This window comes from Psammomys obesus, unplaced genomic scaffold (genome assembly GCF_907164565.1).
Source record: "Psammomys obesus unplaced genomic scaffold, mPsaObe1.curated_primary_1811, whole genome shotgun sequence".
Classification (NCBI taxonomy): domain Eukaryota; kingdom Metazoa; phylum Chordata; class Mammalia; order Rodentia; family Muridae; genus Psammomys; species Psammomys obesus.
Window position 1 is genome coordinate 13,068,115 of NW_026585686.1, and position 23,864 is coordinate 13,091,978.

The 23,864-nt window shown below is 36.1% G+C and overlaps 1 protein-coding gene across 5 annotated transcripts in view; it reads left to right on the plus strand.

Annotated features, from left to right (window-relative positions):
- The window catches only part of Ptprd (protein tyrosine phosphatase receptor type D), a gene marked incomplete in the record, with an annotated part of 2,622,804 nt that overhangs the window by 2,453,654 nt on the left and 145,286 nt on the right, over positions 1–23,864 (plus strand). For 4 of the 5 annotated variants that reach the window (XM_055629942.1, XM_055629950.1, XM_055629948.1 and 1 more), the window contains 3 exon segments: positions 9,220–9,310; positions 14,782–14,991; positions 22,069–22,229. In XM_055629942.1, the coding sequence (XP_055485917.1) occupies positions 9,220–9,310; positions 14,782–14,991; positions 22,069–22,229 (462 nt within the window). 5 annotated transcript variants of the gene reach the window in all.

Below are 23,864 nucleotides of genomic sequence, written 5' to 3' on the forward strand. Positions count from 1 at the left end.
AAATAAATAAATAAATAAATAAATAAATAAATAAATAAATAAATAAACCAGTTTCTTGGTGAAGTGTGTTAGCCCTTTCTAAAAATTAGCATTTTTATTCATTGGTGGCAAATTTCAGTTTCATGTTTTAATTTTTGAATGAGTTCAGAAGTTCCAGAATATTTTCCATGTTTTAGGTGTTTTGTTTTGTTTGTTTTTCTTAGCTTGTTTAATTTTACTTTACATTCATGTACTTTGGCCACATCTACTTGAATTTAGAGTCAAGAAAAGGTGATAAAACACTGGTAACAAGAGGAGACACCACTAAAGAGCTGGGGAAAGAAAACAAACTGTCAAGGAAAAAGTATTTTCTAGAAATGGAATAAAGATTCTCAGAAATGCACTTCTTCCTTCTGGAGAAACAGAAGAAAAAAAAATAAACTATGAAATTCCTAGAGCAAGCAGAACATCAGACCCAGAAGGAATACAAAGCAGTCCTACCACTGAAAATTTATAATGAACTTATACAAATATGTTTCTATTAATAAATTAATTTCCAGGGTTTTTTACAGGAGTAATAGCTGAAATACCCCCATGTGTCTGTTATCACATGTCATGTGCAGTAATTACAATAAAGTCCCATATCATCCTGTGCCATTTACAATAGCTGAAAAGTTTTGATATTGGAAATATTTGTAGTATTTTATCCAGTATTCTGTGAAAGAAATGCAGAAAGGAAATAGAACTTATAGCTGACCTGTGGATGCTAGCTTCTTAACTATAAGCTATCTGGAACAGTGCTGGATAGCATTGTCTGTTGTCTAGCAAAACAACAGACTAATTGACAGTTGGAGGCTATTTGCTTACTAATAGGAACCATGCTTTTCTCAAGTCTATCCAGTTTAATTTTGAGGTCTTAACTCCTAGCCTAGCCTACCACTCTTTACTTTGTACTAATGAAATGGTTTCTTATTCACTAAAAAAAAAAAAATCATTTTATATATGCATATGGCAGGGTCTGCTGTGCATAAGCCAGAGAAGGTGTAGGTTACGTTACAACTGGAGTAATATGTGAGCCACATGATACAGGTACTGGGAACTGAACTCAGGTCTTCTGGAAGGGTGGAAAGTTCTCTTATATTGGAACCATCTATCCAGCAACAGATTTTATACATTTACTGAAGACACAGCTTCTTATTTATGCCTTCTTTTGGACACATGTTCTTATAGTGTCTTGAGGAGACAAGCAAATGGTTGAATTGCTTTGGAAACATCCTCAAGGATGCATCAGAGTCTGTTGCCATGCATTTTGTGATGTTTCACTCTTCATAATAGTTGTAGGGACAGAATGCCATTCAGAAAATACTGTGACTTGCCATTCTTCCTAGGTAAGCCTTAATTACAAAAGGCACACGTTTGTGATTTTTATGGAGCAACATTATACTCTGATTGATTAAAACAAAGCACACTACCGATTGTGCTTAGAGATAAAGTTACTGCCAGGTACCAGGTATAAATTAGTTTCATAATGGCTTAATTTCAGGACAGAAATGAAAACAAAAAAGAAGTGCATTCTACATGGGCTCAGCACATATTTGGTGCACATACTTGTAGGCAAAACACTAATATACATTAAATAAGATAAATTAAGAAGTAAAATTTAAACAATTCCCCAAAGACAGATATTAGAGCCAAGAGAGTTCCAACATTTATACCTGGCCCCAAGGCTTCATGCTGAGGATGTTGTAATCACTACATTATGTAGGTTTCTAGAGTTACAGGAGAGATAAGGGAAGCCTTCAGTGAAGGGACTGAAGCTAAGGATAAATAACTTTGTTGTACTAAACACAGCTAAAAAGATTCAACATCTTAATTTGAAGATAGAAATTGGAAAGATCATTCAACCTACTGTCGGTTTTCTATGATAAAGTAATTTGATTTAAGCAATACACACAAAACATAACAGGAAAAAATTATGTGAAGATTGACATTCATCCCTGAACTTTGAAAAAGATTTTGACCTCCAGTTAAATAACAAGTTTCAAAATGCCAAGACAAATTACTTATGCTAAAAGGCTTGCTGCATTTGAAGTAGGACTGTGTAAAACAAAAGAAAGAAAGAAAAAAGAATGAAAGAAAGAAAGAGGAAAACAAAAGGAAGCCAGACCTTGCCTTTTCACATAATTATAAAGGAAGTTGGCCCCTTGATGATAGCATATTAAATAACATTACTAAAACACTGCTTAACAGAATTTAAGTTCTGAAGGTTCGACTTAACTTATCTAGTTAAATCTAATATTCTGAAAAAACATACAGTAGTTTATAAGTAGTCATATGCGTTCTAGATACATTAATTCAGAGGATTTTTAAAATTATTCTATTAGTATAATAGTTGAAGTCTATGTTGATAAAGGTGTTTTGAGTCTGAAGTCTAGGGTTCAAACAAGCAAAGTAGAATACGTATATAACTTAGTTTTATCAAAAATATTTTTCCATTTGAGGTAAGTATGCTCATTTGGTATGATTTTGTCAATATAAATTTAAAGAACATATATCAGCTCCCCATTTGTCCTCCTCTGCCTGCGTGAATCCTCTCATTTATTATAATATCATGTGAGATTCAAACAAGGGTCACTAGTAAGCTGATAAAGAAAAGTACTTCACAGTAAGGATTATGTTTCCTACATAAACTCTGTGATCGTGTCATTGTTTTTCCAATGGAAGGAAGAAGAGCTTGATGGTAACGGAAATTGTAAACTCCCATAGGAAACACCAGACATTTTGACTGCTTAATTTAGAAGAGACATAAATCCCCAGAAGCCACTTATCCCAATCACTTCCACATTTCAGAAGAAAAGTAATTCAGTCATAAAGTAGCAATTTTGGATGAATTTTGAATAGATTACATGTGCATCTACTTTAATAATGGTCATTAAAATATCAAAACATATCTTAAAAAGTATAAGAACATTATAGACAAAAATGGTCACCTTAGTCTATGTTAGAGTCTTACCAGAAGTCAGAAAAGGATTCCCTTGGGAAGTAATTAGTGAATTAATATTTAAGGAAGGAGAATTAACTTGATGAGCTTCTAAGCAGTTGGGAAATAATGATCAAGGATGTGATGACCAAATGCACCAAAATCAATCCAAAAGACTGAAAGTCAATTTAAGTACAGTTCAGTGTGGGGAGAGGAATGCAAGTAAGATTTTGACAGGCCTTGTAATGTCTTGGTATTTATCCTAAGATAAATAAGTCTTTATTGAAATATCATCCAGGGTTGGAATGGCACAATCAGTTTTTTATTATGAAATGAAAATTTCAAAGACTAGAAAAAGATAGCGGAGAGGGATGTTATAGGACTATTGTCCAGGCATGGGAAAAAAAATGAGGACAGATGGATGACAGTAGAGTAGCAGAGAAGTGAATCCTCTGGAGAGAGAGTTCAGAAGTTAACAGCACATGAGATAAACTGGGAAAGAGGGAAGAAGAAAATGAAAACAGTCTGGCGATGTAATAGCCAGATCCACTGCTGGGGTTATAATGGCTGTTGTGCAGCTTGAGAGCAGTAAGGTCTTGGTGTTTGTTTCATTGTAACCACAGTGGTAGGTAAGTACTTTGGCACATAGAGATGAAGCTTGATAAATCTTTGATATTCAGAAGAGAGTTTGGGGTGAATATGATTATGTATTCATTATGTACAGAAAGCTAATATTCTGAGTTTTGAGTGAGACTGAAATATCTGTGGATTAGAAAAAAAGAACATAAAGAAAAGTCCTGGGACAGATTTTGTTTAAATTCTATAATTTAATAGTTGTGCGTCAATAATAAATTCTTTACAATGATAAAGTTTGTATAGTAAGTTATAAAATATGAAAATCTAGAATTTGCTAATTACTAAAAGAAGGCATGAAATTCTTTATGGAAGGTCTTACCTACATGCTTAGAGAAGTTTTAATAATATAAAAATATTCTTCGTTCATTGTAACACCATTTAGGCGTGTGACGTCTAAAATTGCTGGCAGTGCTGATGTTGTGCTCTGCTGAGGCAGTGTAGTGCTGAGGCAAGAAGGCAGGAGTACTAGCAAGGATGGAGAGGAGAAGGCACAAACCTTCCTATAGAATTTGGGCAGTAAGAGATAGGAGAGATTGCTGTGACTGACTATGGGCTGTAGGGGATCTTTTTGTTTCATTTGGTTTTTGGTTTGTTTGTTTAACTTGTAGAAAAAAATGATTTACTTGGGCCCACAGTTTCAGAGGCAGTTTCCATGCTGTAGTAAAGGCATAACAGCTAGCACATCATTTGAGAGCTCACATCTTGAATCATAAAGAAGGAAAGTACACCAGAAATTGTGGTAGGCTTTAAACTTCCATAGACAACTTCCATGGGCACACTTCTTCCACCAAGCCACATCTTCTGAGGCTCTTCAGACATGCTCATGAGCTGAGAATCAAATATGCAGATTTCTGGGCCTAAGAGGGACATTCCCATTCAAGCCACCAAGAGATGGGACAGCTGGTTATATAGAGAGGCTTTTTTCCCCCCTCTCTCTTCTAACTAGTAGGTGCTTTGGCCAGCAGTTGTGTTTGCTTTGTTTTTAAAATAGTGGATTCTTGTGTCATTAAAAGGCAGTCTGTAGGCTACTATGGGAAGAAGAAAGTTTAGATAGAAGTACTGAGAGAAGCAGTCCTGTGTTTAGTGGATGTCTTAAGTTGAGAGGAAGGGAGTGAAAGCCCATTGATGAACCAATATCATCATGAATGCCATCCCAGACATCTTCTGTACCAAAAGGAAAGATTATGGTTTGCATGCAAGGACAGATAAGCTTGAAGTTTTCTGGAAAGGTGAGGAAGAGAATTTTGTCAGTTGCATTTTCTCTATCGTTAAGTGATATATATATATATATATATATATATATATATATATATATATATATACATACATACCTTTTCCTAAAAAGATGTTCAAGTTCTGAGTCCACATGAGAAAATTATCTTGTTGTGGAAAATGGAAATACTAGTTAAAGAGACCTTATGGAGACCTAGGGGCCTGTTTGTATCCAAGGTTCATGAATTTATGGTATGATCTGCACTTTTATTATTTCTCATGCTTTATTTACCATCCTGGGCTGAGGGACAGAATGGGGCATGTATTACAACTAAAGCTTTGGGGGAAAATGACAGCTAAAAGCAATGAGAACCTTGGTTGTTATGTAGACACCTCCCTAAAGATAGAAAGGAAATCATCAAGGACATTGGCAGAGTTCCAAATGTAGGAAGACTCTGACCCTTACACACACACACACACACACACACACACACACACACACACACACACACCACTCACACTCACATCTTCAAGAAGAAAAATAAAAGGCTGGACTGGTTGGTAGGTTTCAGATGGTGCCGGGATGTATCACAAAGCGTCGGGTAATAGGAATTCCAGATTACCAAACTATCATGAAATGTGCAAGGCTGCTCTAAAGGCAGCCCTACCTTGCCTGCCCTAGAGGAGTGTTTAGATCAGCAGAGGGAAAAAGATGATGGATATCTGATCACACTGGTTAATTAATTGCTGTAGGGTAAGTTGTTCCCTTCTTATCTTAGCAGGGAGTTCAGTCAATAATTGGGGAATATTGCTGAAGTAAAACAATGTTTTGTTTTTTTCATGTATAAGAATGGCAATTCAGTGTAGAAGGGGGAGAAAAAAATAATATAATTCATCAGCTTGACTCTGGTTTATCAGAACCTGCAGGGGAACAATGGACGCTCTCTCTTAACCCCTAGCATCATTGCCTTAGCAAGATAGTGGGTGTGAAAATGAAGAGGCTTCTTGACAAGTGTGTGTATCAAGTGCATCTGCAGTATTATTTTGAATGCTCAGTTGCAGCTCTGTCATTTCTCTCTGTGCTCATTTAACATGATGGACTTGTTTTGCAAATCATTCAGGTGGTAGGAGGATGAGAAAAGGAGGAAGCCTAGTCTGGAACATAAAATAAAAATTAAAAATATGGCCTCTTTCACACACTCCAACTCTTATTTCTCCTCACTCTCCTTGATCATCATGCTGCTCTGCAGTAAAGAAAGTGAATGGCTGGGTGCTGGAATCTTGTGCACCTGCCGATTAGTTGCTCATGAAAAGGATTCTGGTTTGACTTGATTTCTTGATTAGGGGAAGGCTTTCACAAGTCCCTATTCCGGGATAGTGAAGAAGCCCCAACATTCTAGTGAAAAATTTGGCAACCTTGCCAGGATCCACCGGCCTGTCTTCCATTCTGTATGCTGTACAGGTTGCCAAGCTCTTTCAGTGCACTTGTGTTATTTTCTTCACAGAACAGGCGCATAGTCTTTTTTTTTCTCTTTTCAGAATATACAACTGCAATACATGGGCATTAAATGCATAGTCTGAGAACTCTGAGCACATTAGTAGCAGAGCCCCAACTCTAGACCAGGTACCTCCTCAGGTGACAAGTTTGTCATCCAAATAGGCCTGGGAATCACGACTCAACTAATACTGTGAGAGCAAGAATGAAATGTTCCATTTTCTAGTAGTGGTATTTTTTTTTAAAGGAAAAGTGATAGGAAATCAATTTTAGCAGCAATTGATTTAATCCTACATATCCACATTATTGTTATTTGGCACTGTGTCATGACAACTAAATTATGACTGAATACTATGCATTGTAAGTTTACACTATCTTTTACATATAACAGCAAATATCAGTTCTCACCAGCCACATCTCAATGCTTGATGCCCACAGAAGTCTCAGACATCCCAGCTTGAGAAGTTAGACATGGGAGGAAACTTGCGATAGCAGAGGGATTGTTGAGAGGGCTTCCTATGTGCCCTTTGACTCTAAAATAGCATGAGGAACAGGGCTGGTATTTCCTCGCTCCTGGCTTTTCTTTGCCGCATGTGATAGCTGTTTCTTTTAAAATTGTATGAATCCATTCCTGTGTACATGGTATGTATTTTCAGTTTTGCAGTGAATCGCCACCAAATTTATCAGGTTCTCAAAAATATTTTGTGATAAATAAAATAAATGAAAATAAATGAGGCTATGATAAAGCTTTGAATGAATTGCCTCACTGTCTGATTAAATTGAGCACTTATTTACTGTTCTTATTTCTTTTATCTATAACCAGTCTTTTATCTACCCAGTCTTATGGGTTGTGCCATGTAAAAAATCAAAACTAGATTATGTATTTAGTACTATATCTAAAATTGTAGTGTAATTGATATTAGCAGTATTATTATTATCTGCAATGTCTTTGTACTGAACAGTCCTAAGATCAGAGTTCTCATACATGTAAGCAAGAGAAGGATATGTACTATCCTGAAATTACAAAGCACCTGCATTACTAATGTATGCCTTCTCTTGACCATGTAGCTTTATGCAGTACATACGTTTTAGTTGACCATCTTCAGTGTATGGAACATGTGTACTTCTTTCTGTAAATATTATTGTACTAAATCTTATTTTGAAGGATTTTAGGTGCTAATAGTCCTCAAATTCCTGTGCTACTTAGTTTTACAATTTAAATGAGTTTCAATGAACCTTTGTCATTATATAATTATAAGATTATGAGTGACTTTAAAATACTTTTATTTTTATTTAAGTATAATAAACATAAATTCATATATTTATAAAATAATAGATACTAATAACAGACAATAGCCATTTTATTATATAATTTCCTTATAAAAACATTTTTAGTTAATATTAAAAATATTTGGTGGAAGTCAATCTGGCGCTTTCTCAGGCAATTAGGAATAGTACTTCCTCAAGATCCAGTTATACCACTCCTAGGCATAAACCCAAAATTTGCTCGAATACACAACAAGGAAATTTGCTCAACCATGTTTGTAGCAGCTTTTTTCATAATAGCCAGAACCTGGAAACAACCCAGATGTCACTCAGTTAAGGAATGGATACAAAAATTGTGGTACTTTTACACAATGAAATACAACTTAGCAATCAAAAACGAGAAAATCATGAAATTTTCAGGCAAATGGTGGGATCTAGAAAAGATCATTCTGAGTGAGGTATCCCAAAAGGAGAAAGACACACATGGTATATACTCACTCATATAATCTTATAAGATATGATAAACATAATGAAATCTATACAGCTAAAGAAGACAAACAAGAAAGAGGACCTGGGGTAAGATGATCAATTCTTAGAAAGAAAAAATGGGAGGTACATTGGACGTAAGAGAAAACAAGTAACAGGACAGGAGCCTACCACAGAGGGCCCCTGAAAGACTCTACCTAGCAGTGTATCAAAGCAGATACTAAGACTCATAACCAAACCTTCAGCAGAGTTCAGGGAACCATATGAAACAAGGGGGAGTTTGTATGATGTGGAAAGGCAAAGAGCTCCACAAGGACCAAATATATCTGTGTACAGGGGTCTTTTCTGAGACTGACACTCCACCAAGGACCATGTATGGATATAACCTAGAACCTCTGCTCAGATGAAGTCCGTGGTAGCTCAGTAACCAATTGGTTTCCCATGGTAAGGGGAACAGGGACTATTTCTGACAGGAACTCAATTGCAGGTTCTTTGACCTTCCCCCCCAAGGGAGGAGCAGTCCTGCTAAGCCACAGGGGAGGACTTTGCAGCCAGTCTTGAAGATACCTGATAAAACAGGGTCAGACGAAAGGGAAGGAGGTCCTCCCCAATCAGTGGATTTGGAAAGGGGCAGGGAGGAGATAAGGGAGGGAGGGAGGGTTTGGGAGGGAATGAGGGAGCGGGATACAGTTGGGATACAGAATTAATAAAATGTAACTAATAAAAAATAAAAATAAATAAATGAAGAAAGAGAGATATGAGTATCCAAGAGGATTTATAGGAAGGGAGTAGAGATGAATATAGTTGAAATTCATCATGTAAAGGCGATTCTCAAAGATTAAATTAAAAATATTAAATATATATATTTGGTGGATCGGCCTAAAATGGCATATATCAATATAACTGTGTTTGAGCAGCTGAAGGGTCCTAACAAATGTACCTGCTACATTTGAGATGTTTAAATTACCATATGAGATCATCAAGGTCATATGTTGACATCTACCCTGCTTTTTTTAAAATAAGCAAACAAGTGGTTATTTTTCTTACTATAAAAAATAGAGGAGTCTTTCTATATTCATAATTTTTCTTCTGTCTTAATCTTGGGTCTGTAGAAGATTTTCTTTCTTTTCTGAACTGACCATATTGTTTCCTCCTTCCTGAACAGGGGTTACTATATTATAATTGTGCCTTTGAAGAAGTCTCGTGGAAAATTCATCAAGCCATGGGAGAGCCCTGATGAAATGGAGTTAGATGAGGTAACTGTGTCTTTGCTGTGTGTCCTTCCTTGGTTGTTCTATGGGAGCCTCTCAGCACTTTGTTCAGTTGGCAGCTCCAGTGCAGCTCTGGTGAACTGAGCGAACCAGTGAAGTGGAATACTGTAGAATCCTAACAAAGATTCTTTTGTTTTAACCAAAAGATGATAGTCTGTTTTATCTGTGCTGTCCTTATTCTTTTGCTACCTACCAATGGTAACCGTGAAGCAGAAATATGGAAGGTGATATCATTACTCTTAATAAAATTCTAAATGCCCTACTTTTTGAGGCTCTTTCAAAGACTGAATGCATTTTATAGCATATTGTAGTTAACCTGGTATAGGGTCTTCAGCATATTTTCACAGAACTCTACTCGGTCCCAAACATTTATTTGCCTTACAAATAAACGAAAACAAAAGTGTACTTCAGTGCAGAAAAAACAAACACAAAAACACAACAAAAAAAGTAAAATTCTGAGCAAAGAAGGAAATGTGGTACAAAAGGCATCAGACACTAAAGAGTTTGATATAGACTTCCAAAATCTTATAACTACATGATGTTAATGCTACTTCTTGAAACACAGGCACTTTTTAAATTGGTTTGATTTTATGTGTATGAGTGCTTTTCCTGCATGCATGTTTGTGCACTTTGTATGTGCCTGGTACCTGTGGAGATCAAAAATGGGTGGTGAATCCCCTGGAGCTGGGCTTACAGATGGGTGTGAGCTCCCATATGATGCTGGCAATGAAGCCTAGGTCCTCTGTAAGAGAAAGAAGTGTTCTTAACTGCTGAGCCCTCTCTACAACCTTATTTGTACTTTTTAAAAGTAATTACTACGTATTTCTGTACTGAAAAAACTAATCAAGAATATTTATCAAGATCTCACACATTATTCTAGCCAGCTACAGAGGGGAGCTTGGTGTTACAGTTGAAACACTATAGACACTTTTTTTTTTTAACAAAATGCTGTAAGTTTATAAGTCCCTCCCTACATGAAGAAATATGAAATTTTAATTTGTGTGGTTCATTTACAACATGGGCCATATATCCTAAAACAAACAAACAAACAAACAACAAAAAAACCCGTATTATTTCTATATATTCTTTTTGCCTCAGATTAATACAAATGGAGCAAGAACAATGATAAATTCTCTAATTACATTGCAAGGAACTGCTGGTGTTTTTGAAATATGTCTGCACAAAGGTGAATGTGGTCTGACAGAAAGAAAAGGGGATTTGGGGCCAGGCTTGCATCAGATATGCATCATCATCTCCACAAGTGAAACTCAGCAGCCCTTACCTGTATTGTATGTGAAGCTTGTTCAGCTTCAGAAGGCTTAGACAAGTTCAAGATCAAGTCTCTGCTTGTGTCACTGTCTAGTGATTAGGTGACATGGCTGCAGTACAAAATGACACCTTTCAGTAATATGGTCACATAACTTACTTTCCATTTACTTTCTGTCATGATGTCAAAGAATCCGGATCTTTCCTCTAAGCAGTTAACCCTAAGTCACTCTATAGTTCTTAGATGAATTAAAGAATTATAATTTTCACATTTCTATTGAAATTGGATTTCAAATGCAAAGGTAAATTGGAGAATCTATAAATATTTCCACCTATTAAAAATGAGTTTTCAAAGCACTGAGATCCAAGGCAAAAGGGACATCAAACAATAATAAGCTTTTCTTACAAGTGAAGCCATTTGATGGGAAGGAAAAGAAACTGATTCTCCTTTACAGCCAGGTTTTAACCTCCAGTCTGCACATTAACACTAATGGATTAAAATACAGGCTATGTGACATTGAACTTCCTTGCAATTAGATTCCACAGGTCTGTGCTACTTATTCCCATAACAAAGGGTCATTTTAATCATCCTTTGAGTTGTGGTGCATTAATCTGTATAATAGCTTGAAAAAGAACATTTTATTAATTCAAAACTTTTGGGTCAGGATAGGTTGTTTCCCACTTTTCTTACTGATATAATTGAGACCACATTGCAGAATTAATGGTGGAAGAAATAAGATATGCATTGACTGGAAAATGAAAATTATTTCTGATAAAGAACTAAAGCCCTTGATATAACTTCTGGAATTATGTCTAATATATTTTGTAACTGTTGTGGAGGGGAACAGATGAAGGTAGGCTATAACCTCACTTTCTGCTTACTCATCCTCTTTCTGACCCCTGCAGACAGGAATTGTTTTTTACCTAGTATGTGTGACAAAAAAAAAAAAAAAAAAAAAACATTTATAATTTTATTTTGAACATGGTACTGTTCAGTTTGACCGAAGAAGCAACGTTCTTCTCTTAATGTATTTGACCAAGTACTTTTTCAGTAAGGCCTATAATTCACGTTGTTGGAAATACATCAAGTAGAACAATGGCCTAAGGGCATTTCTACATGTATGCCTCACATCTAAGCCCATACCAGTTTTAAAAAGGCTTTTTAAAATTATTCAAAATTATATTCTGAGCTCATTTAATTTTTTGTCTGGGTTATTATCTGAGTGATAAATTTATAGACTAGAATTTCTGTTCTCAAGGTCAAACTGAACAATACAAGCATTGATAGTTGCAATGAATTTTGAGCAGAATGACTCCCAAATGTTAGTTGTATTTATTTCAGGGCAAGTGATGTAATATGCCAAAGTTTTTCATTGCACTGTACTTCAAAGCCTTGTCATAAAGTAATGAAGTCATTTGTGGCTATAATTTCAGCAGCTTGGCTAACTTTGGTATCATTTAAACTTACTTGAGCTGTTTAAAGTATAACACTGGAAACATCCTAAAGGGTAGTCTTGGAGGCATGGTTCTGCTCCAGAGTTGACTTCAGTAAATTACTGTGCTGGACCTAAAGAACACCAAAATGTTCTAATATTTAATCCTGAAGGACTTGTATTATATTTTCTAAATAAACCCTTGCAAACAGTAATCATGGGGATAATACTGATTAATAATGACAGCTGCCTATATCTGAAATGTGACTAGAACTTAGGTAGGGCTTGATCAGTGAAGTTGAAGCAGGGATGTAGTCACACAAACAACTGATGGTAAATGGTTTTGATTGACCAACTTCAAAAGACCAATCAGAGCATCTGTAGTGTATTTTTCCCTAGGGTTATAAAGACAATAATTTAGTGCACATTGAAAGTAACCTGTGTCGCCACCATTCGAGTACATTAAGTATTTGGCATCAGAGTTTTATAATTTATATGTTTAAAAAATTCAGGATAAGGAAAGATGATATTCATCTATGTTAATGAAAACAGATACACAAAATTGCATACATGCTAAATAAAAATAATTCCAAAGATCAGTGCTTAAATATGACATTAGATTTCTTGATTTTTGTACAACTATTAGGTTAGGTGAAAGTTAGCTAAAAAAATCTTTTATATGTGTTTCTCTTATGGATGGCTTAATTTTTGTCACACATTACACTGTGCATGCATTGAACCTTCCTGCCATGCACCATATTGCTCACTTAGAATTGGGGATAATTGTGATATGTTTTACATGGTTATTATAGTGAGCCAATGGACTGATGTTCATTTAGGCTTCCTGGAAGAGTTTCTTGTACACAATGTGTTTACTTAAGGAGTGGTCATCATCATCATTGTAAAGCTATCTCTGACAACAGATTTGTAAGGTAAATTTCTATTCCTTCATCCTGGAAGATGGAGCATAATTGAGTGGCCCACTGGAATGTATATGTAGATATATAATTACATAAAATTTAGATAAAAATTTGGCAGAGCATGTCTAATCCCCTGAACTTATATAAATGCCTTATATCTTATATAATTTTAGTTGTAGCAATAATCTCAAATTTCACAGACATGTTTATAGCATGATAAATTAAAAATTATTGATACATGTCATAGGAACAAATTATTACATAGCCACAGGATGACTTCCACATTATTAGATTTTGAGTCAGCGTTGTACATTTGCGGTTCTTGGTACAAAAGAGACTGTATCACCTATTGGTACTGGCAGAAATATTTGAGTTAGAGAAAACCAATAACCTTTTCTCCATAATCCTGATTGTGGCAGCATTTCTTTCTTTGATATTTCAATTTCTTAATTTTTGTATATGAGTGTCTTGCTTGTACATATAACTGTTCACCATATGCATGCTGGTGTCCACAGAGGCCAAAAGAGGGCTTTAGATCTTGCAGAACTGGAGTTATAAATGGTTGTAAGCCATTATTTGGGATCTGAGAATCAAACATAAGTTGACTGAAAGAGCAACTAGGGCACTGAACTGCTGAACCATCTATTTCTCCCTCTCCTGCCAGCATCTTTGTACAAAGTACACCTCACCAATTTGGTTTTATAATTTCCTTTCCAGCACAGAAAACAAACATAATACTTTTGCTGCCCAATCTGCCTATGTCCTTTAATTTTGTTTACCATGATAAAGGTTGGGTTTGTCCTCAGGTACACAGGCTTTGTCCAGTTTGTCCTCAGACCCATGCCACTTTCTCTACAGACATTAAAACAGAACAAAAAAATCTTTCCAAAAAGTCACTAAAGTTTGATCACTTACCTCAAAAGGCATCCAGGACTAGCAGAGGCTTCTTCTCAGTTAGACTCTAAAATATTGTATAATAGAAGACAGAAACAACTTTACATTGTTTTGAAATCAATTTTCATATCATTAATGATATTTGATTCCAAGGAAAGACAATGAAAAGCAATAAATTATTTAAACATTAACTTTAGATTTTTTCTGAAGAAATATAAGGATGTATGTGGGGGGATTCTTTCCTTCATGATACTGAAATTTATTCTTACCCATCCTACTGACCATGTCACCTGTCTAAATACATACTCCTCAAAGCTAATTCTAAGAGAAGCTGACTTAATGGTAAAGTTGAGAGTCTCTTCCAACTAGTTAATGAAAGATGTAAGCTGAGCCAGACATGGAAATAAGTGACAATGACTTCTGAGAATAGGTAAATCAAAGTCATTCATTAGATTCCAAGTCTGCATACTTTAGAGAATTTTTATCATATAAATGATCCACAGTAAAATGGTGGCATCTTGTATAAGAATATCATATTTTAGCACTTAGATGGCTTTGATGGGCTACTAATTGTTTCATGTGTCTCCCATGAAAGCAGGCTTTTGTGCATCAAACTGTGCTGCTTCCTTAAACAGGTTATGATGTAGTACTGGCCTTTTGAAGGATTTCATTAGTGTAGGAAATTATGTGGGCTTCCAGATCTAATGCCCTGAGGAGACTGGCCCTTGCAAATCAGTTTGGCATCTTACCTCAGAGGAAGCAAATATTTGAAAATCACAACTGTGAGTCAGTTGTGCTGACCTCCTGCTAGAAAAGTGAGCAAACTGTATCAGGTTCTACCCAGTCCTGGATTAATTTCTCCCTGAGACATCAATAAGTTGGTTGTTTATATTTCTTTTCTTTTTCTTTTTTTTTTTTTTCTGTTTGTCACTTTTCCCTTAAGCTGCTTAAGGAGATATCTAGGAAACGCAGAAGCATCCGTTTTGGGAGAGAAGTTGAATTAAAGCCATATATTGCTGCTCACTTTGATGTCCTTCCCACTGAGTTCACCCTGGGGGATGACAAACATTATGGTGGATTTACAAACAAGCAACTCCAAAGTGGACAAGAATATGTTTTCTTTGTGCTAGCCGTGATGGACCATGCCGAGTCTGTAAGTTAATTATGATGGCTTCTGTTTCCTTCACTTGTCCATTTTCACCACTGTGCACGTACCCCAAGTACGTCCTCACAAGCTGTTACTAACGGAAGTATAACATTGGGCTGCCTGTCCTTCTAGCATTACTGCACATTCTGCATGATACTATATTACAAACAAGATGGCATCTCAGATGACAGGAATTTCCCATGCAAAATACCAGATTGATAGAGCATAGGACTTCAGAACATTTTCTCTCTTTTTTTAGTTGAAAATGATTTGCTTTAAAAAATACTGTTTTTCACGTTATGTGATCCAGGAGACATTACCCCAGGTGGTATTAGTAGGAAACAAAAGATTCTGTCATTCACAAAGCATGTTTCAAAACATGGACTGTGGCAGTTCTTTAATTTATTCTCCTGTAACTGTAAGTACACAGGGCTTCTATTCAGATTCACCACCAGACAGTGAATCTAGGGAAAGGTGACAACAACCAGCTTCTTCAATTATAGAAAAGTATGAGTGACTTGATCAGTGAAAAGCCAAGAAAGTTACAGAATAATTCAATGAATGAGAATACTTAAGAAACTTTAAATAATGAGTTGTCTTGTTTTATGTAATTCCTCCTGCTCCTCTATCATTTTATCCTTCAGTTTCTTTGAATGCTTTAAATAAAACAAAAAGGGAAAGAAACAGTAGACTGGAAGGAAGGTTGATGTTTAAAGTGGCAGTTCACATTAACATTTAATAAATACATTCCTAACTGTATCCTAATCAAGGCTTAAATCTGACAGGCTTGGCAATTGAGTTGAGCTGTTCTCTTTATGGGTGAAGCCCACAGTTTATGATAGATCTCTGTGTCAGATGCTCGTCTGGACAGCAGGGCCTCTCTTCAGATGACTAGAGGAATTCTTCCATGGAAAATCAGAGCACAAAAACAGCCTCATTTACCTTTGTGTGTAAATGTCATTTGAAAGCCTTCATGGAATTTCGTACATCAGGATGCTCTCTGTATCTAGTTTGAAATTTTTAAAGTAAAATACCAGGGGAATGGAATGTTAGAAATCATTTTTTCTTTAAAAATAAAAAATACTCTTGACAAAATTTCTTTATATAGTTCTAGGAATGTTTCAGAAGATGCACTTGAAACACTTAGGTAAATCACAGAATTCAGCAAAGATGGCTTACCAAATCCTTCAGAATGATGACTGTGCCTTCCATGGGTTCCATGGATTCTGCAGTCTCCCAAGCATTCCCACTCATGTCTACATGTTTCCTCACTGATGCAGTCTGTTTCTCTCTCTCACTATCTCAGATTTCTGTCTCCTAGAGCATGGGTAGCTCTCATGTTCTGCTTTCTTGAAAACTGTTCCTCTATCCTCCAATAGACATCATTGTCATCATCCTCATCTAGGCGTGGGATGTTGTTACCCTCCCAGTACTACCCGGCTATGATTTCTGTCTGGTTTGGTATTGTACAGGGCTTGCACTGTTGATCTTACGTGTCTGGAAAATACTCATTCCTTTTAGCCACCCAGTACCTCCAACTTTCAGTCTTTATGTTCTATCTTTCATTATAACCTTTGAGCCTCGAGAACAGGGGTATAATTGATACAGATGTCCCATTTAGGGCTGGTCATTGCCACTCTGTAGTAGCTCGCATGCTGAGCAGTTATGGGTCTCTATGTTAATCACTGCCTGCTTGAAAAAGAAGTGTCTAATGAAACATGTTCTCTGCTTCTCTGTTGAGTTTGTACTAAAATTCAGAATATGTGCTTTAAGGTAAATTTTTAAAAGACTGAGATTGAAATCTCAACTATACTTTCAGATCTTGAACACATTTTATCCTTTTTGTCTTAGCATTTTCAACCATATGAAAAGATGCGTTTTTGTTGTTGTTTTTGTTTTTGTTTTTTTTGGTTGTATGTTTTAAATGACGTTTGAGTGAGGGACTAACATATGAATAAAATGATGAGTTTTTAGGAATCAATTTAATACTGTGTTCCTTTAGTTAGAATAAAGTAGTAGGTTCTCTCCTGGGGCTTAAGGCCTGCCTTTCTATCTACAAGTTCCATTATATTAGCAGTGTTTCCCCTTACATATCTTGTATGCTTGAGCCAGCATTCAGTTCATAGTCTATAGTTGTATCCAGTTTTCAGTGATATGGTCTTTTTGGAAGTTTTAGATTGCTATGGCTGATTAGTAATAATAGCTATAATCATTCTAATTGTTGGTAGGCAATTTGCAGAAATAAAAACCCCTTCTTTACCCTTTTTACCTCCCCCAACAAGGAGATGTTGATAATCTGTTGCCTCCCATTAAGAATACCAGAAATTGGTTTTAAATGATAATAATGTTTAATCTCTTTCATTATTTCTTCCCACTCAGCAAATTCTACTTTCTGTGAGGCAGGTATCATTTCATGCCTGTGCTTTCTTTTCCTTTTAACATAGATCTCTTTCCTGACTTATTAGAAATTCATGTGCTTTAGAAAACCCTTTCTTTAAATTTCCATTGTGATTGAACATTTTCATTATTATCTCAACGCCTTTTGGTAAAGAATTTCAAATCAGGTTGTTTGCTCACTTCTCTCAATTTGAGGTTAGCCAACAAAGTGGAAGGTATCCTACCAAAACAAACAGAAAAAGAATCATGTTTCTTTGATATGCAAGCTCAATGCCCAGTTCTTTATGTAAATTATTATCTATGCATGTTATATTTGTAAATCATATATATGTGAATCTGTGCTCCAAGACTTCCTCCCATTTCCTCTCTCTCTTGCTTTTAGTTATGTCTCAGAAAGTTCAAAAATGCTGAGTTTTCATGTACTTCATGCGCAGAAAATCTTGAAAGTCTTTTTAAACCTGTTCTGTGAGGTAAATAAAATAGAAAACAATAATAAAATTCAAGTACTCAAAGAAGCATGTTTTCTGCTTCTCTGCTGAGTTTGTACTAAAATTCAGAATATGTGCCTTACAGTAAATTTTTGAAAGATAGAGGTTTAAATCCTAACTATATTTTCTGATCTTGAACAAATTTTATACATTCTTATCTTATCATTCTCAACCACTTGAAAAGATGAGGTGTTTTTGTTGTTCTTTTGTTTTGTTTTTTCGTTTATTTTTATTTTATTTTATTTATTTATTTTTTTTTTGGTTGTTTGTTTTACTTCATTCAGCAAAAATGTACTGAGAACTTTCTAAGTACAATGTGGTATGCTAGCCACTTTAAACAAATAAACATGGATAGCATATATATTTTAAACCTTCCAAACATTTAGTTTCACTTGAGAAAACCAAGTATACATAACCATCTTTAAAAACAGAATTTTGTGCATATCACTAAACAAGAAATGAATGGCTAAATGAATTTGTACTGTTCCTATCCAGTATTTGGTATCCTGTGAACAAGCCAGTGTTTACATGTGTCCTTGTTAAATAGTTGGATTTTAGGAGTTAACTGTCATGGAACTTGTGGCTGTATTAATTAGCAATGATAGAACATTTAGGAAGCAGCGTCAAAAGCTCACTTTGATAGAATCATTACATACAGTAAGGAGATTTAAAACAAAACTGCTAAGGCTTCTGATAACCATAGTAAGGTACCCAGGTCTCATAGAGGTATTACCAGAAATCCTGTCTCCAAGGCATTGCAGTTACAAGTTAGCAGTACAAGTAGCAGTTGTACTTAATAAAATTCGGAAACTCTGGGTATGGATAGGAAAGCATTAATGAGGTTCGAAAGAACAAATAGTGTCCATGAGACTAGCAGTTTAACCTAATGTTACCAGTTAGTCAAACCTGTAGTCTTTTTTCTTGGGTGAAAGCTTAAGGAAGTGGGAATCTGGACAAAGGTGTATATGGGAAGAAGGAGGATCTTCATTTGAACCTGAATGTCTAGGCAATTGAAAGTGAATGTCTCTGCTTTTAAAACATTTAAAACTGAATATCTCCTGGCCTTATAAGAACAAAAAGATAGTCAGAGAACAGAACAGAAGAATGGTGGGCCAGAAAGTCAGACAGTGAGTTCACAGGGCCCGTGCAGTTTGAAAGATTGGGAAAGAGCTCCTGAAATACAGAATTAGGATAATCAGGAAGGGAGTTATTAAGTCCTACTCAACTGAGGCAAGTCTGAAAAGATACTTAAAACCTGAGGGATGAAAAAAAGGCTATTAGGTTTAGTAAATGATATAATAGTACTAAAGGTCACAGTTAAATGAAAATAGATGAGTAAATGGAAGGAGACACCTGCAATCAATGGGTGTAAATTGACTGTGAATAAAAGAAAAAATAAAAGAACTTAAAAAAAGGTGAATTCGAGAAAAGTGCTTCATTTTAAATGGGACAAAATAGAACAGAATAGGACATTACAGAAACAAAGTCCATTCCTTGTTGAGTAACTGTATTTTGAAGATATGTGGTAGATTTCCTCTGGGGGATAAAAACAACAATAACAAGACAAATGAACTTCTAATTGGTAGCTGTCATAAATTTATATATTAGTTACCAAATCCTTCTAAATTCTAATAATTCTTTTTCACAAATCCATACATCTTGTTCTCTAATTTAAATATTGGCATACTCTTTTGTAACTGTAGACTTGTTAGGATCCAGAAGACACTGAAAGAACCCCAGACTCAAGTTGCATGCGAGCAACAAAAGGCATTTATTCTGCAAAAGACCAGCATGTTGGGGCCACCATCAGGCAGAGTGGAGACCCTAGACAAGGGCGCACAGCTCTTTTTCTAGGAAACTAGGGAAATTTTTGCAAGGGTGTAAGTGCATCAATGATTGGCTAGGGCTAGCTAGGGTTTGATTAGGGGTTGGGGGCTCTCTAAACTGATTCAAATCAGCTCAAACTGGTGTGTGCCAGAGAAGTTACAAGGGTCGACTCCTAACTGGCTTCCATCCAGATGGTGAGTCAGCTGCATTCCTGAAGATATGCCCCATTCTGAGAAAAGATACCATCCCATTTTTTATGGTTACCTCCAGGCTATTTCTTGGGTAGGGCTTGTTCCTGGAATTGGTGACCTATGGCCTAGTTCCTGGGACTGATGACTTTTGGCGGGTGGCGGGGGGGGGGGGGGGGGGATGAGAGAAGGCAGGCCTTGTCCTCTCAGACTTAAATGTCTTGAAAATGTAGAGTGCTGAGAATTTCTGGTGTGCTCTTACATTGATTTTGATACTGGTTTGTTTTCCTATGAAAATGTTTGCCATTGCTGATCTCTGTAACTTCATGACCTGGACTGTCTCATGTTCAAATCTTGGAACCACATTGTTTCTCATTTCAGAGTGTTCTTTTCATATTGGAATATTTGATTAGATTTTTAAGAGTCCTAACTGAAAAATCTATAAAATATCCTGAAATCAATCAAAAGCTTTTAGACTTCACAGCATTTGAATCACAGAGTGGAGTTTTTGGATTGGGAATATTCAAGTCTAACATCTTTATTTTCACATAGCAATTAATATATCACCACAATGTAAATGTTCATTGAATATTGGTTAATGCGTTTTTTTAAAAAAAGCTCTTTATTTTTTATTTTAATACAATTACATTATTTTCCTCTCTTCCTTTCAACCTTTCATGCACTCCCTTTGCTCTCTCTCAAATTCATGGCCTCCTTTCTTTAATTGTTGGTTTGTGTGTATGTGTAAATATATGTATGTATATGTGTATGTTGTAAATATATACAACCTGTTCAGTCAGTGTAATGTTATTTGAATGAATGTGTTGTCAGAGATGACCATTTGGTATTGGATGACCAATTGGTGTGCTCCTACCTAGGAAAGACATTTCTCGGGCTCTCAGCATTCCTAGTTACCTTTAATTCTTTGTGTAGAATAGAAGCCTAATGAGATTTCAGCTGTCTTCATTACCATGTCTATTGATACCATCTTTGTTCATTCAGGCCATGTACTAGGCAGCTATAGCAGTAGAATTTCATGTCTGTAGCTTTTCTGACATTTTTAGGGGACACAGCCTCATAGTAAGCCTCCTGTTCCTCTAACTCCTACCACCATTCTGCTCCCTCCTCAACACTAATACTTGTGCTTCAGGTGTAGGCATCGTGTTTGTAGATTATTCGTTGAAACTAAGCTCGACAACTCTTTTTGCTCATTTGTGGCTTTCTGCAATGGTCTCTCTTTTAAAGAGGGATGAGAACTACAATCATCTCTAGGTACTAGAACAAATATTCAGAGTGTACCTAGGAACTGTACATTTCATAAAATGACTGCTAGGGATTCCTTTCTCCATCCATTACTTCACCAGCCGCAGGTTGTTGACTGGGTTTCCAGTACCAACTGCAGTTTTCTTCTTGATGAATGGACCTTAAGTTCAATTACAATGTTGTTGGTCACCAACAATGTACCTGTGCTACTAGTGCATCCCTAGAGTTACCATGACATGTTGGTTGTTGTGGTTCCTACAGCTGTGTAGGAACATCTATCATTTCCCTCCTTAGAGGTTTACATGGCTACTACTTCTGTTACTAGGAATATTAGTCTTCAGGGAGGAGGCTTTCAGATCAGATTCACCTCAGGTCTTCTGAATCCTATGTCTGAAGTGCATGGTGTCTTTAGCAGTAGGGACTTACTTTCCACCTTAGGGTGACAACCAATGTCAACAGCAATAGCCTGTTTGTGGAATCTCTTGGATAACCCTAAGCAACAACTCTGAAGAAGACTTCTCATACCTGTTGTTGTGACTTTTCTTAGATAGATTGACTTTTGAAGGGAACATTGTCAGCCCAAGTCTGATGCTTGCTTATTGGTATTTTATACTTCATAAAATTAAATATGCGAATTCCATGGGGAAAGTATCTTTTACATGACCTAAACCATTCAAAATGATTTTGTTACATCGTGCATTTCCAGCATTGTAAATTGACCTCCTTCCTTTCATTCTTGTTTGTTATTTTGCTTCCTTTTCTTTTTTTAACTCATCCCTCTTTTCCCCAGTATTTGCTTAATATGACATTATCAGTCTGTCATCAAATACATATCATAGGTTTTTCTCTCATCTTAGTGCTAAAGATACTCTTCAGAAAGACATTATTATCTCACTAAACTGGACTCTGCTTATCCTCAGAAGATGTATGCAACCAGCCCATACTCGGACCCTGTTGTGTCAATGGATCTGGATCCACAGCCAATCACTGATGAAGAGGAAGGCTTGATATGGGTCGTAGGTCCTGTCCTTGCAGTGGTCTTTATCATCTGTATTGTGATTGCTATTCTTCTTTATAAAAGGTAAGTCTGTTCTGTATTTTAATTTTGACTTTGAGGACTACCTTGACTTAGTAGAATAAATCATTTTTGCTATGATTGTGTGGTAGATTTTATGTCATATATTTGAGGACAATGCAGTAACTAATATTGGAAAGCATGTTTTTGTCATGCCTAGAACAAGCTGGGATGACTGGGCTAGTGGTGTGGTTTCTATTGTACGGCATTCACTCTCTCGCTCTCCATCTTCTGTGATGCATTGTGACAGCCAGTTTCATGTTAGCAAGATATCAGGACATCCTCAGCAGCTTATTCTATGCAAGCTTTAATTTGTTTTTAGATGTTTATTTTTTAAAATTTTATACATTTCTATCTATTTCATAAATCTAATGTGCACATGTGCTAAAATTGTTTTATTCTATAGCTGTTTCTTATAATTTAGCAAACATAACTAAATGATTAAGGATTTTTAAAAAGAGAAAAATGGGTGGAAGGGCTAGAGAGAATTCCCGCCTAGTTTTTCTGCATCTTATTCCAAATAGTCACTATCAATGTTTAAGAAGGGAGATCAGAAAGTGCTGTCTTCTAATTAAAACAAATTGCAACCACAATCTTTGTACGTCTTAGTAGCAACTTGATCAATATCTTGTCATTTCTATCCTTATTCCTTTGTTCTTATGTTTATAGAATAGGCTTTTTATCTCTTCATCATCACTGTCCTTCCCTGGGGAACTGTCTAAAAATCTACTTTATTTGTTCCAATACAGAGAGAAAGTTGAAACAATAAAAGACAATGCAAAGCTCATACTCATGTTTCATTAAGTTGTCTATTCTATCTTGGAGTTAGGAAGAAGGAGATAAATACCCCTACTTATCCCTGTAGATTACTGCCATCATGTAATTGCTCAAGTTGTAAAATAGCAGAGAATGAGGCGTCAATGACAGAATCTCCTCTTAGTTGATGCTTTGAGTCTTCCTATGCCAGTCTTTATCTTATTGATATGCCTCTTAAGGAGCATGTTATATTTTCTCAACTCTCTTCTGTATAAGACATAAACACCATGTGGTTTAGGTCAGTCATGAGGCCTATGTGAGCCAAGGCTAGAGTTGGTGTGATAAAAGTAGTAACCCAAGAGAGAAAATGTATTTTATTAACAATCTGATTGTTATCTGGATAATACTCAATCAAATGGTCACATCCTACACTGCAATCTTGCCAGGGAAAAAAAGTACCTGTTTTCAGGTCCATTTCTAGCCAAGGCAATGTGATATTTCTGATATTAAAAATAGACAGAATGTATGCCTCATTTTCAGGTCATATTTTATTATGATATGTGAGGCAATTAATAACTAATTCCATTGTATGTGTAAGTTAATTATGTAAATATATAAAATTAAGAACTCTAACCTTGATAATTTTTATTTATACATTTATTTATTACAATTTATTCATCTTGTATCCCTTCTGCAGCCCCCTCCCTCGTCTCCTCCCAGTCCCACCCACCTTCCTCTTCTTCCCCTATGCCCTTTCCATAGTCCCCTGACAGGGGAGGACTTCCTCCCCTTCTGTCTGACCCTAGACTATCAGGTCTTATCAAGGCTGGCTGCATCTCCTCCTCAGTGGCTTGGCAAGGCTGCACCCCCCCCCCCCAAGAGGAG